This window comes from Thermobia domestica, chromosome 12, assembly GCF_964235325.1.
Source record: "Thermobia domestica chromosome 12, izTheDome1.hap1.1, whole genome shotgun sequence".
Lineage (NCBI taxonomy): Eukaryota > Metazoa > Arthropoda > Insecta > Zygentoma > Lepismatidae > Thermobia > Thermobia domestica.
In genome coordinates this window covers 128,786,599-128,801,713 of record NC_137465.1, presented here as the reverse complement: position 1 = coordinate 128,801,713, position 15,115 = coordinate 128,786,599, and the positions used below count along the sequence as shown (strand labels likewise).

General features: G+C 35.5%; 1 protein-coding gene across 2 annotated transcripts in view; it reads left to right on the top strand.

Moving 5' to 3' along the window:
- Smg5 (Smg5 nonsense mediated mRNA decay factor) overlaps positions 1–7,437 on the top strand; it is a 153,223-nt gene extending 145,786 nt beyond the window's left edge. For both annotated transcript variants that reach the window (XM_081734090.1, XM_081734091.1), the window contains exon 15: positions 6,548–7,437. In XM_081734090.1, the coding sequence (XP_081590216.1) occupies positions 6,548–6,615 (68 nt within the window). In that variant the 3' untranslated portion in view covers positions 6,616–7,437. The remainder of the gene's footprint in view (positions 1–6,547) is intronic.
- Positions 7,438–15,115: the final 7,678 nt, after the last annotated feature.

Sequence of the window (15,115 nt, the reverse complement as noted above, 5' to 3'; positions counted from 1 at the left end):
TTTGATACCCCAAATTGTACGGATATTGAGCGTTGACTCACACCTTTATCTATCAAATCTAACACTTCTTTTTTCTTCTTTACGCACAGTTCATTCAACTTCCTACGTTTTGAATCCATTATGAATTCATGAACTCAACACGTCCCCTTCCACTAAACACACACACACAGAAATCGGAAATCGTTTTTTTTTTCTTTCTTTCTTTCTTGCTTCTTCTTGCTATCTGCAAAGTAAGAAAATTTCATCTGAACTGACTAAACAGTGACAAACATTTTATGGTGATTCATTCTAGACGTATTTCTTTTATTCTTTTTGGCACATATGCACAGGCTTGTACAGTATAGTTTCGTCTACCTCTTGTTAATGAGCTACAAGTGTTTCCCTCGCAGCAAAATATGTTTTGGGAAAATCTTAAGGGAATTCAGAATTTCCGCTACCTTTCGATAAGCCGTCAGGTGCCAATAGTTGACAATTGAGATGGTTAGCTTTAACCTTGAGAATTTTTCGGAATTACTAAAGCTCCCCACTGATAAAAGGAGCCGATATACCTAATGGTTTTACCAAAACAGAGAGGGTAAACAAATACGTACAACCATTTCCTGAATTCCTGTACGTGCTTTTTCTTATTCTCATCTTCTTTCACCATCCCTTTATCGGGGTAGTGTTCTGGCCATTGACCTCCAAGAACAAATCGTGGGAATCCTTGCTTCTTGTCTCCAATCACAAATACAGAACATCTGCCTCTCATATGGGAATACGAAAGAGTTAAGAAAAATAACAAAACGGTATTTTGCGTGGCCAAGATACGCAGGTAAATTTATCATTATCATCATAGGATAACATTGCTTCAATGCGGCCAACTTCCAAGATAGACAGGTGGCCAACTTATAGAGTAATAAGTAACAAATCTCTTATGGGAGAATGCAGGTTCAAGACGAACCAGGCCAAGATGAGCAGGTGGCCAACTTAGAGAGGTGGCCAACTTGACAGGTTATACTGTAGTTTGTTTATGCGTGAAAATTTTGGCACGTAAAAATATTTTATTATACACAAATCTGCTAACTGGTCGTATGTTACGAGTGAGTTAAAGATTAAATTCAGGTCCATTTGGACACAGCTGAATTCGCTTTGACGGAGTTCGCTTAAGTTTTGGTTAGCCAATAGTAAACGAAACCATGTTTCAATCCCTTTGGCTCGGTTCGACGACAGTTTAGTTCGTCGAAGTTCTGCCGACAGTTCTGAACGGTATGGTTCGGTTTGGAATCGGTTCGGTTCAGTTTCGGTTAACCGTTTCAAACCGGTTTAAATGGCAAACCGAAAACGCGGTTTACGTTTTCAGGAACCGTCCACCCCTAACTACAAGAAAACAAAAGTGATAGTTAAATATCATAGAAAGTCCATAAGGGAAAATTTGTTCTTTTTCAAAAGCTGGCTTTTTGTGGGAAAAAGACAATAAGCCTCTTTTTACATCTCTAGTTACATGTAAGGTTTATTGCATTATATTATAATTTGAATAATCCTTCTCCCCCAATAACAAAAAGTAATATGTCAGTCCAAATTCATTCAAAAAGTGTCACTAAAAGAGTTTTATGAAATAGATGTAATTATATATATATATATATATATATATATATATATATATATATACCAGAATGTATGAATAATGATTAGTTAAAGTAAAATAAGTTTTATTCAGTGTATTGGAAACACTTGTATGAGTAACAAATCTTTGTTTGATTAAAATCACAATATTCGACAATGTGTAGAATTTAGTTTGAAAAAGCAGACTAGGAAGAAATTATCAAAAAGGGGGAAAAAAGTCTTTTTACATTGTTGGTGTAGAAAACACGGAATTTTGTTGCAAATGTAATAATTAACAACCTCATTGCTAGGGCTATTAGTGTCTTTATGTATTTAGCTAAAACAAGAATGACAATAATGATGTGTTACACTATAAATTCTTGCAAGAAGATTGATTGTATTGTGTAATAGTATTCACAATAAGAAGCATAACTGCTATTCGAGATGTAAGCCCAGCCTACCAATATATTGCTAGTATCAAATACAGTAAACAACTATTAACAATATGCTTTAATGACAGTTTTGAGCTTGACACGACTTCGTTCATAAATTGCAGTTTCAAATATATATAACTTGTTCGTGCTCACTCACTATTCTGTAAATCTGTAATAGTTTTTTTTTGTTTGATAATGTTAATATAATTTAGACAAATGAATATTAGATTAGCGGGGATAGGATGGATAGTAGATTAGCTGGTAAAAAAGAATAAAATAAGGGATTTTTTGTTACCTCTTAAAGATCAACAAAGATCATTTTTAAATCCAGTGCGAAATACAAAGTACAAATACAAAAATTTCGTACAGTGCGAGACGGTTGGCAACTGGCAACTGTAAGCTTAACTTTTCATACGAGGCCTAGAAAATAAATAAATATATAATAAGAACACTGGGCCGCGGTGGCTCAGTGGTAGAGCGTTCACCTCTGGTGCTTGGGGTCCCGGGTTCGATCCCAGCCTCCGCCAAGTGAACTTTGTGGTGGACAAACACCGTGTGCGTGGGTTTTCTCGGAGTTCTCCCGTTTCTCCCACTTTCTTCATTCCACCATTTCATTCATTTCTCATAATCACCGTCTCCTTTAGCCTAACCGGCATAACCGTGGGACGTAAAACTCAAAGATATAATAAGAACACTACTGAAGCGTATGTAAAATAAGTTGAAAGAATCGTACCATTACATCAGTTATGAATATGATGAATTGGTAGTCATTTTTAAGGCCACAAGATGCACGAGTTAACATAATCCTTTAGTATGAAACGTTGAAAATCTTTGGAGGACTACTCTTGAATCATTGAAGGTGAATTAAAATTATTAGTTATGTTATTTTACACAGTGTATTTTAAATGGAGAATTATAGCAGACAATTTATAATTTCTTTCTCTCTCGTTCTCTTTTAAAAGCAGAGCTTTTAAAATTCAGTTGGTTACTTCTTTAAATTGGAAAAAGAGTCATTCCCACTTTATTTCAATGTAATAATTATTACAGATTTCACCGCCAAATCCTCTATAATCAGACTTTTTCCTTCAGTAAGGTCTCCATAAGTCTAAGACACACTTTTTCGTACGAACATGGCAAAATACGATTCTTCGTTACGGATACAGGTTAGTTAATTAGATACAATATCTGAACATACTGAAACTATTTGCTTTATGTAACTCTTGAGCACCGTGCAAATATCACCAGTTCCGTAGTTGGGGAAAATTGGGCACGTTTTTCTTCACTTGTTTTTGAAAGTAAAAATGTTCATTCTTTTCATAAGCAGCAAGTATTTGTGACAAGATGATAATTGCGAAAGTCAGTGTTTCTTATCAAGGTTCTTTCTGCGTCTTTTTTCGCAGGAGAGCGAAGTTTGCTGGTGTGACAGGCAGGACGAAGACAATTATGAGGTTATTTTCTGCACCGTAGGAGCAGATATGATTCTCGTGATACTTCGAAAAAACATATGAAAAGTTCTTTGTTCGCTAAATTAGAAGAAAAGAAAGCACTGTAAAATGAATCTTTCGTTCCTTATATTGTTCTTACTAAGTATCTGAAGTTTTAGTAGCATCTTTTAGCAATTTGAGATAGAATTCATAGAAATAATATTTCAGTGCAAAGGAGTATTCGGGTACAAGACTTCAGGTTCAGTAAACAGATATTTAGTACTGGCTAAGATATTTTAGCCTGAAACATACTTTGTTATAACCGTAAAGAGGATTACGCGAAACGTACATTTATTTCTATTTCTGGAAGTTTCTATTTCGTCCGCTAGATGTCAACCGCTGGAGGATGTTTGTAGCCATCTAACGATGCAATATGTAATTCCTAAGGTGTAACATGGACTTAATAACTATTGATAACCTGTAAAAGCAAACGAGGGATTTTGGCGCAAGTAAGGTGACTTGTAATATCATTGTAAAACTGTTTTTCAAAAATGCTTATGTAAGTTTTCTCTAAAGTACTTACTAAGTGTATTAATTGTAATACTGCGGAGCGTCATTGGATATAGTTCATATAACTACAGGTAACTAGAAGTGAAAGTGAAATCTCAGTAAATATTCTGTTTCTTAGCAACCTTTGTTATCTTTGGAAGGTGGAAAGGTGGCTTTTACATTTAGTGTGACTGTCCGTCTGTCTGTTACACTATCCGTAAAACCGTAAAAGATATCAGCAAACATGTTTTAGATTCGGAATCAAGATTTTCAGTTCACCTTGGCTGTGTCTTCGAGTGCATCACGTGAAATAGGACATGTACGCTCCGTAATCTTTGACTTCTTTTTATGTTTATAACCTTATTCTTAGACTTAGAGTAAACTTTAGACAGGTCCTCTGTGTTGAATTTAGTGTTATTTCAACCAAGGGGTCATGGGTTATAGCTTTCAATTCATCGTGTATTGAAATTTTTTTTTTTTAAATTCAATTTATTGCTCCGTCAGTTGAGTATGTGTATATTTTTTCATGGACACATAAACTTCATGATTTTTAGCTTCTTATGACATTGGTTACTATGTTATTCTTAGGCTTAGACTGACGTTTGGCTGTCTCCTTTATTTTCATGTTGGATTACACCTTATTCGATTGAATTGATTTTTACATTAGTTTGTTAAAATGAGTGCTATTACATCAAAGGTTATTGGAGACGTGCTAGGGATCAAAGGTCACAGTCCTACACATTTCTTTATTACCACATTTCTTTGCATTCGAAGTTATGCAAATAGACCAATTTGTGCGGTTATTCATATTTCGGAAAATAGCATAGTATACCAGTATTTAACGTAGAAATCCTAGAAATCTCATAGGGAAAAAATCACATTTTGACCCTATAGCTCTAATGTTTGGTAATCGCGACCCCGCTTTAGTATCACACAAAGTTTCGGACCTCCGTCTGTAATCTCAGCATGTTTCATTTTCCTAAGGCTTGCCATTCTTTTCTAGCAAAACGAAAACAAAATTTACTTACGAAATTTAATATAATACATGTAAAACAAAATAAATGAATGGGTTAATATGGGCAAACTAAAACGGAGGTGGTACAGCATGGAAAAATTCAGAAGCAGAATAGGATTAGGGACGTTGCTTGTTCACAGAAGAGGAAACAAGTACATATTAGGTTCATATGCAACAAATGCAAGAAAATGAAATGAAATCTTTGAGTTTTACGTCCCACGGTTATGCCGGTTAGGCTAAAGGAGACGGTGAAGATGAGAAATGAATTAAATGGTGGAATGAAGAAAGTGGGAGGAAACGGGAGAACCCCGAGAAAACCCACGCACACGGAAATGCAAGAAAGTTTTTGAAGTACATGGAAATAAGATTGCTGGCGCCAAATAAACAAATAGCATTAAGTAAATAAAATATATTTTGTATTCTGATTCTATTGCATGGATAGACACTAATCTTTCAATTTACGTTTAACATATAGAGCATTTATAGCATTTCTTTCCTTTTTCAAGAACTTGGTTATGTAAACCGGAAAGGGGAAGTTGTGGCTATTTTTTTTTTTAAATATCTTTCTGTTAGTTCCTATCAATGAGTTACGCTCCATAAAACTATAGTTTGTTTGCGATTAGAAGGAATTGAATTTCTACCAATTCAGCAATTATAGTCTGAGTGCCAGGAATTTATAGTAAAATCAAAGAATTCTCAGTTATTTAGAAAAGAAAGAAGTGCAAAAGGTGCTGAACACAATAAGCGAAAACAAAAATCGGTTTCTATTCAGTGACAAGAAGCTTACTAATGTTTTATCATACATCGATCATCAACTTTCTTTTGTGGCTATATGGTATAAGAAGCCGGGTTCGATTCCCGGTGGATCCCATGTTAAGTTGTAGGTTCACTTCTTATATAGCGTCGTTGCTGAACGGGACGCTTAACACCAAATGAATCGTATACCAGTCATATAAAAGTGTATAAATTTTCCTCCCATTTTTTATGGCATGTTCGTTACTGCCTGCGATTTCAAAAGAATATAACGTGTGTCCTTGTAGCACATCCTGAACTACAGATATTTAAACGTAAATCAGGTATTTCTTATATATATGCGAAATTAAAAAAGTGAAACTGTGTATATGCATAGTCAGTTTTTGTAGCTAATTCTGTTGTTAATATGGGGCCGCGGTGGCTCAGTGTTAGAGCGTTCACCTCTGGTGCTTGGGGTCCCGGGTTCGATCCCAGCCCCCGCCAAGTGAACTTTGTGGTGGACAAACACCGTGTGCGTGGGTTTTCCCGGGGTTCTCCCGTTTCCTCCCACTTTCTTCATTCCACCATTTCATTCATTACTCATCATCACCGTCTCCTTTAGCCTAACCGGCATAACCGTGGGACGTAAAACTCAAAGATTTCATTTCATTTTCTGTTGTTAATATAAGTGTTAGACAGGTGCCTGATATTTTCATGTAACACTAGTAAGTAAGAAAATATTTATTGTTGAGCTATTTTAGGAGAGATTTACAGAACCCTTTTTTTTTTTTTTTTTTTTTCTTATCTTGTAGGTATTAATTTGGAGAATGTGGAAGCATTTCATTCAAAATGGAAAACTTCTAGTAAAAGTCATGGCTGAGATACCCAGCTGTGCCATGCGATGGCAACGGAGCAAGATACTCATTAACAACCCATGAAGTTGGGGGGAAGAAGAATGAAATAAAAAAATAAAAAAACAGGTGAGAATCCAGAAATGAAGATGAAAAGAAGCACAAATGTGAGCATGATGCATAAACATGAAACAAAAAATCAAGAAATTAGAAAAATTAATGCGATAAAAAGAAAATAAACAACAATTAGCCATTATTGGCAAAGTCATTATGCTACAACGTATTTTTTTTAGCTCTCGTGCGTCTTCAGTAGCTACAGACATTGTATCCAACTTGAGAACGTCTGGAAATGAAATGACCTAAAATGAACTGAAGAATGACTAAAATCTGGAAGACATTGAAGATAAGCAGCCATGATGCCTCTACAGGAAAAAGCAGATACAGTAAAAGAAACTTAATTTTGGTCTTGATTCTTGTGGTGATCACAATTCACTGTTTTATCTAGCTGTACTGTACATGTAAAACTTTTATTGTCTTAATTCTGACTGACTGACTTGAGAGCTGATTGCAGCCTGACTTTATAAAATAGATTATTTTCGCCAAAAATAATATTATACTAGCTCTGCATCATAGTTCATATAAGTGAAAAGAAAAAAAGTCCGATGCCATGGATGTTGAAATTACGGTCAGGACAGCAATTAGCAGCTCAAAACAGGCAAACAGAGAAATGTTTTACCTATTTTAGTTTGTCCAGCACTACTTCTGGGTGCATTTAAAGATGAAATGTAGTGTCAAGCAACCATAGTAGCAGTAAATTAACTTAAAATAAAGCATAATATGTTTTCAGCTTTCCTTTTCTGTTTTTCTTTCTATTCTCATATATTTGCAAATTGAAATTTCACTAGTAAATAGAACAAGAAAGCGTATGCTATTGTTTGCGATATTACAAAATTCCTGTACTTCTGAATACAAACATTTAATGAATATGGAATATAATATTGATATTACTTAATCATATATGACGTGGTGCATTTAGAAAGCACAATCCTAAATGTCGAAATGACATCTAAACCGTTCATAATATCAAAATTTTTAATGAACAATTTTCAACAAACTGTCGCTGCCTGGTACGTAATTTTAATGTATTGTGTATATATATATAAGAAATAGGATACAATTTTTAAGACCAGGATAATAAAAGTAAAACTGATGAACTGCATATCACTAAGCCATACGGCATTTTTAAAACACCGATCACCTAATCTTGTTCATAAAATCAATATTTTATTCATTGTTTACTATTTTCATTAATTATTACGACCCAGAGTTTGTCAGAAATTGTTTTCAAGCATATTTTAATATTTCTTGGATTAGTTATCAAGATCATATAACTTAGATTTTTGTTATAAAAATATCAAAAATCTGAATGAAATCGTTGAATTTCTGTAGTAAATGTATTTCTGCTTGTTTGTTGTGTGATTCGCTTTATTTTCAGTGGTTTATTACCATCCAATTACTGATAATATACCGAGATATTTTAAAAATAAATCTGTCTTTTAATAGTATTTTGAAACATAACGTTATATAAGACTCATAAACGTTATTCACAATATTGTTTTTTTTTTTTTTTTTTTTTTTTATTTCATAACTATTTTTCAGTGATGTGCTTGAGAAATTCTCGTGTTAGAAAATATTCAAAAATAGATCAATAAAGTATGCATGCAGATTAACTGCTAGATAGATATTGATTAAGGTAGCAATTCGAATTTAATTTTTGTGTTCGTACAACAGACATCAAACTGCCTTTTATGGGTGTTCGTCATTTTTGATTTGTTACATAAACTATTTCAATATTTTTCGCGAGATCGTACATGCAACGCCATGTTAGAATGGATGTACAGTATATCAATTATTACTATTGCATAAAGGAAGCGGAAGTAGTATTCTACTTACATCTTATATATATAAGATAAGTCAAATACGCGGTTCCCCTCGTCCCCCAATTCGGGTTGAGGGGGATGTACGTAAAATTTTCAAATGGGAACATAGATCGAGTGATACCTCGTTCGAAAGAGCTTATAGGTCGAATGATACCTTGTTTGATAGATTGTGGAAAACCAATGAGCTTAGTACAAAATTTGTTTTGATTTCGGGCAAGCCGGTTTCAAAATGGCCGCCGAAACTTTTGTACTAAACTGTTTGGTACTTCAAAATATATCAAAGAAGGTATCGTTCGCCCTATGTTGTCATTTGACAATTCTACGTTCACCTCTTCCTCCAAAATGGGAGGCGGGGAACCTCGTGTTTCACCCATATTTTAGGCCGTCTGTATTTTAAATTGACTCTCAACACTTTTCTTATTTGATGCATAGTTCATATTGGCGTCATATTGGCTTGTAACACTCAATTTGAACACTGCGCTTTTTATCTGAACATGAAACCATTTTCGGCGGCCAATTTGAAACAGGCATATATATATATACAGGGTGACTGGTAATTCGATGCATTCCTTGCAAGAGGATATTCTACATATAGTTTGGAACATTTCCACCTATATGAACCAGGGGTCGCAAATCATGAGTAATTTGCACATGTGTGATTTCTTTAAAATTTGACGGCTAACGATAGGTGCGTTAGAAAGCTTTACCCTGACCCACTGCTACATATCGTAGAGCGCTAAAATTTTACATGTGTAATCCTACATACCTATATAGGTCATGCTGTAGTGTACAGCACGTAACTCTGCACCGTTGCTGTATTATAGGTCCAAACATAAAATGAGATGTAGTGGTCCAAAATCCATTACTTCATCTCAAAAAGCAGCATGGCAGCATCGCACTGACACTACCACCAAAAGAAGACAGTCTTCAACTCTGAGCACCCGAAGTGATGATCACGTTTATTTGGGATCAGCATGGGATGTTACTACTTGATTTCCAGGCAAAGCGTACCACAATTACCCCAACTTTCTGTGAAATCCCAAAGTGTAGCATGCTGACAAAAAGTGTCCGCCTCCTGGGAAACAACGCACCCGTTCACTGCTCGAATGTGGCCAGACAGATGCACGATCATGGGTATGAAATTCGTCATAGTTTGCGTTTTCTATTGACCGCACACCATCTTCATTCCACCTCTTCCCAACCATGCAGTCATTTCCTAGGGGCAAATACTTCTGCGATGTTGTCACACTGCTTTCTGAGGTGAAGTAACGAATTTTGGACCACTACAGCTTACTTCACGTTCGGACCTATAACACAGCAACGGTGTAGAGTTATGAGCTGTACATCATTACCTACATAAGTATGTAGGATTACACATGTAAAATTTCAGCGCTCTACGATATGTGGAAGTGGGTCAGGGTAAAATTTTCTCGCGCACTTCTCGTTAGCTGACAAATTTCAAAGAAAGCACATACGTGCAAATTACTCAAACTATTGATTTGCGACCTCCGGTTCATATAGGTGAAAATGTTCCAAAGTGCTTGTAGAATATCCCCTTGCAAGATATGCATCGAATTACTTCATCCTGTATATACAGGGTGTTTCAAAACAACACCGACAACGTTTGGGAGGTGATTCCTGACACCAAGATAAGACAAAAAGTATAGACCAACCTGAGTGCACAAATGCTTCCCTTCGGAGTTATAGGCTGCCGAAAACATGAAAGAATGAACTTTAAAGGTTCATAGCTCCAAACCTATGGGACCTACCTAGGCCCTTATTTAGGTGAGTGCCATTCTGTGCTCGAGCACAGGGCGGCAAAATTTTGGATACTTTAGGAAGAGTTTTTTTATTATTCGAGAAACTAAAAACATGAGAAAACGCATACAGGAGAAACAATAATTTATTTGCAAATACTGTGGAAAGAGTTTTCTTCTCATTCAAGTAACCTAAAACATATGAGAAAATGCATACAGGAGAAAAACAGTTTCTTTGCAAATATTTTGGGAAGTTTTTTTTTTTTTTGGGGGGGGGGGGAATCTAACAACATGAGAAAACGCATACACGAGAAAAACAATTTTTTGCAAATATTTTGAGAATTTTTTTTAAACTATTCAAGCGACCTAAAACACACGAGAAAACAAAACGTATACACAGGAGAAAATAGTTTGTTTGCAAATACTTTGGGACTTTTTTTTTTTTTTTTTGAGTAATCTAACAATATGTGAAAACGCATACAGGAAAAAAAACTTTTTTTTTTTTTGCAAATACTTTCGGGATTTTTAAAAAAATATTCAAGCAACCTAAAACACACAAGAAAACAAAACGCATACACAGGAGAAAACAGTTTGTTTGCAAATACTTTGGGAAGAGTTTTTCATTAGGATAATCTAACATGATAAAACGCATACAGGAAGAAACAATTTTGGAAGTTTTTTTTTTATTATTCAAGTAACTAAAACACGAGAAAGGAAAATGCATATAGGAGAAAAAGTTTATCTGCAAATACTTTCGAAAGAATTTCTTTCATTCCTTCGAGTAGTTTAAAAACAAGAAAGAATCCACACTCATTATGTAAACTAATATATTTTTTTACATATAAAGTCTTATAAAATGCTTTTTACTAAATTCAATATAAGCTTTAATCATGTGATAAGTCCAAAATAAACAATGTCAGAAACACTGCCTAGTTTTTAAATTCCATATTTTACTATTACAATGATTATATATATATATATATATATATATATATATATATATAAGAAATTCAATCGTAATTCATTTTTAAGTGAAATTATGAAATATAAAAATAACAACGGTTGATTAAGGATTAATAGAATTCATTTTCTCCAGATAGTAAATTAAAATCTACATGAATAAATTACATGCCAGCAGTGGCGTATTTACGATTTTGTTTCGGGGGGGTTTTGCTAACTTTAGTCTTGAAAATGTGAAAATTCTGCAAGATATTTCATTTACTTTATTATAGTAAATAAAATTTCGGCAGGGGGCTTAAGCTCGGAAGCACCCCCTTAAATACGCCACTGCATGTCAGTATTGAGAGAATGTCTCCAATAGATGAAAAGCTCGTTGCCTTGTAATCAAGGGGTCCAGTGTTCGATTCCCGTTGAACGGACAAATGGTTCGGATCCCAAATTAACCTGTAGGTCCCGCCCTTAGTACATCATCATCCCATGAAAGGCGGTGACAAACTACCATGGGTCCGCCTTGCCCAGGGACCTTCGAGTCAAACACCTACCTTCGGGCAGAACACACCATAATCATTATTGAGAGAATTAGGCCATTTAAAACTACGTTGTAACGTTTGCAACTTTTAATGCTAAACTGCTACTCAACAAGAGCTGGTATGTTTACAAAATCACGGCTTGTTTCCTTGTTTCAGACATAAGTTTGTTCGAGGGGGCGGCAAATTATTTAGAGCACAGGGGCGCACAATATATAAATACGGGCCTGGACCTACCGTAGTCAGATCAGGACTTCACTTAGGAACTAGTATGTCCCCTATTCAAATATCCATGTTTCAGAATCCTCTGGTACTTCCGCAATAATGTAGATGGGTAATTCCACGGGAATGTACACCAAAAGTGTATTTTCTAAACTTATGTGTTTCGCTTGTTTTTATCACCCATATCTTCGATTGAGGTCTAAAATTATGAATGCTATATAATTTGCTGCAGTTTGTAAAGTGCTGAGCTGACAACAGTGGTGATCCAATATGGCCGCTCTGTGAGACAAGCTGAAAGGCATATCGACTGACATTTAATTGTCGATCATTCATTTTATTGAGAAGAGAAGAAAAAGGTGTTTACAATTTTGAGTGCAGAGTACCGTATTGTGTATCACTACATATGCGAATGTTGTCTACTTTCAGCTATTTAAGTGGTATTTCATATTAGAAAACTGGTCTTGTGCTGTAGTGTGCGTCACGAAAAAATCACATTTTTTCCTGCTGAAAGTTAGTTATTGCATGTAACGGTTTAATACTTTCAATTTTCCTTCTTGATAGATAGAGCAACTATTTGCCGTGATATTGATTTGGAAACTCAAATAAACACAGACTTACAATTACTGAAGTGTATGTAGTGTGCGTCACGGGTAGTGTGTGTCACGTTCAAGCATGGCGAAAACTGCTGCACAACGTAAAGCAGAGCACGGAAAGGCTCCGTACGTCCGGAAATAATGCCGAATTTCCAAGAAAAGAGACTCAAAAACAGAGAATTAAACGTGAAAGGAAAAAGAAAAATATTACAATTGAAGAGAAGGAGCATATGCGAAAGAAGAAGAGGGAAGAAATGAGACGATATCATCATCAGAAGAAACTAAGCACAGCTATTGATGCTATGTTAAATAAACAAGTACCAGTGCATCTTCACCTAACGAAGTGTTTTCATCTCGGTGTTCATATGGGAAAGCTATGGCTAAAGTTAAAAGAAGCGTACCTCATAGTTCCAATAAGCGTAAGGTTGTTGTTAAACAATTATTTGAACAATTTGCACCCGACAATAAAAAGCCTGCCAAGACACTAGATCAAAGTTCATCAAAAACGGCAACTGAAGAAGCAGTTATTCAGTTTTATTTAAGCGATGCAATATCTTACCAGGCACTAGGACTTCGAGATTGTTTAATCATCAGAGATTCATTCGGCAAACAAAAAGTTCAAAAACGGTACTCGTTCCTAACACTCGGTGAAACAGATCAAGAACCAGAATCCTCGTATAGAGATTGGAAGATGTAAATTCTGTGAACTTCGGCCGAAACACGACTGCTGAACACGAACACCACCAAATCTTTCTATGTATCAATCACGAGAATGTTAGATTACTGTTAAATTCATGTTACTTTATGTCAAACAGCACAAATGATCTGATTTCGTCTCGTAGTGTGCGACGATGAATCTGAGACCTGTATGTTTCATACTTGACAAGAATGTGGTGAATTACCAAAGTTCGTTTCGCTTCTCAACTCTACTCAACCAATGGACACGAATATGGAAATCACCTATCAACAATAGACTACTGATGAGACTGCCAAAGTGCCGAAAGAGAAAATGTCAGGAACATTAAAGGAAGTGATAAAAAAACTATAGAATAAACTACCCGTTTTTTATAGCATGCATTTATACTGCGTCACCAGGCAAATTATTTTAAAATCCTGAAAAAAATTGGGTTGATTTAGTTTAACGTCCCACGGTTATGCCTGCTAGGCTGAAGACGACGTGGACCTACTGATTATAGTGGAATTCTAACCACTTTGGTCCTTCACCTGTATCCCCACCTGGAATCGAACCCGGGACCACGCTAACCGAAATCAAGCGTGCTAGCCACTAGGCCAAGCAGGGGTTCCCTGAAAGAAAATGTACCGGAAAATACAATAATCATGCTAATAAATTTTAGTGAAAACTACACATTTCCGAAACATGCTAAATCCTTTTTTGGTCGCTCAGTAAGTATATTTGAGTTTACTCTTTCATTTCTCGAGTACCTTTCGACATATACCTCAGTTTCCTTTTTTTAAAGTGCATTTTGGTTTCTAACAAACATTATTGAAACGAAACTACTGCAGGTATCGATAGGCATTTGAAAAAATAAAAGAAACAATATGCTTATTGAATCACCAAAATGCGTTTATTTATTTAACGAACACTAGATACGGCTCAGAGGCCATTTTACACTAAGGAAAGAATTTGAGAAAGTGTCGACCAGAGTGGATTTGCTAGGTACCATCCCGGCATTTGCCTGGTAGGACTGAGGGAAAAGCAGAAAAACCCGTCAGAATGGTCGGCAGCGGTATCGAACCCACAACCTCCCGACTGCGAACCAACGCTGTACCACCAGAGCTACCTCAGTAGCATGTTTTGGAAATACATTCCACAGTTGTACGAGGTACGATGAATAACAAATTCAAACAATCAATAAGATTCCAAACAATAGGAAAATTTAAGTGTTGTCATCGAAGGAAATGTAGTGTGCGTCACAAGTGAACTGTAGTGTGCGTCACAGAGAAATTCCATTGTCATATGTTTACTACAGTGAAGTGCGAATGAAACGGTGGTTGTGAGAACACTGCATTCCTTCTGGAAAATGTTTATGCACAAAATACATTTTGTAAAGTCATACGGAGGAAGATTTCCTAAATTCAAAATATGAGTAAAATTTTACTTCCCTTTCTGTAGTGTGAGTCACGTTTTAGTGTATGAATATAACCTGGTATTTTAATAATTAAATACAAAAATACCAATATGTGGAAATTATAATATGTCCTTTCTATAATCATATTTAGTAGCTTGTATTTTAAAATCGTTACATTCATAACCATAGTTAAGGTTTAAAATATACGAACATGTTCCCTTGTAGAGTGCGTCACGCGTGGAAATAGCCAGATGTAATTAGATTATTGTAATGATCATTGTGAGATAATTATAAAGAAACATACTACTTAGACACACACACACACACACTCCAAAAAAAAAAATGTTGACAGAGAAAGTATTTACCTTTAAAGGCGAGTTTTCATGTGTCGTTTACCTCCGCGAGTTGCGAGCGATTGTGCTAAACAGCCAATGAAATCA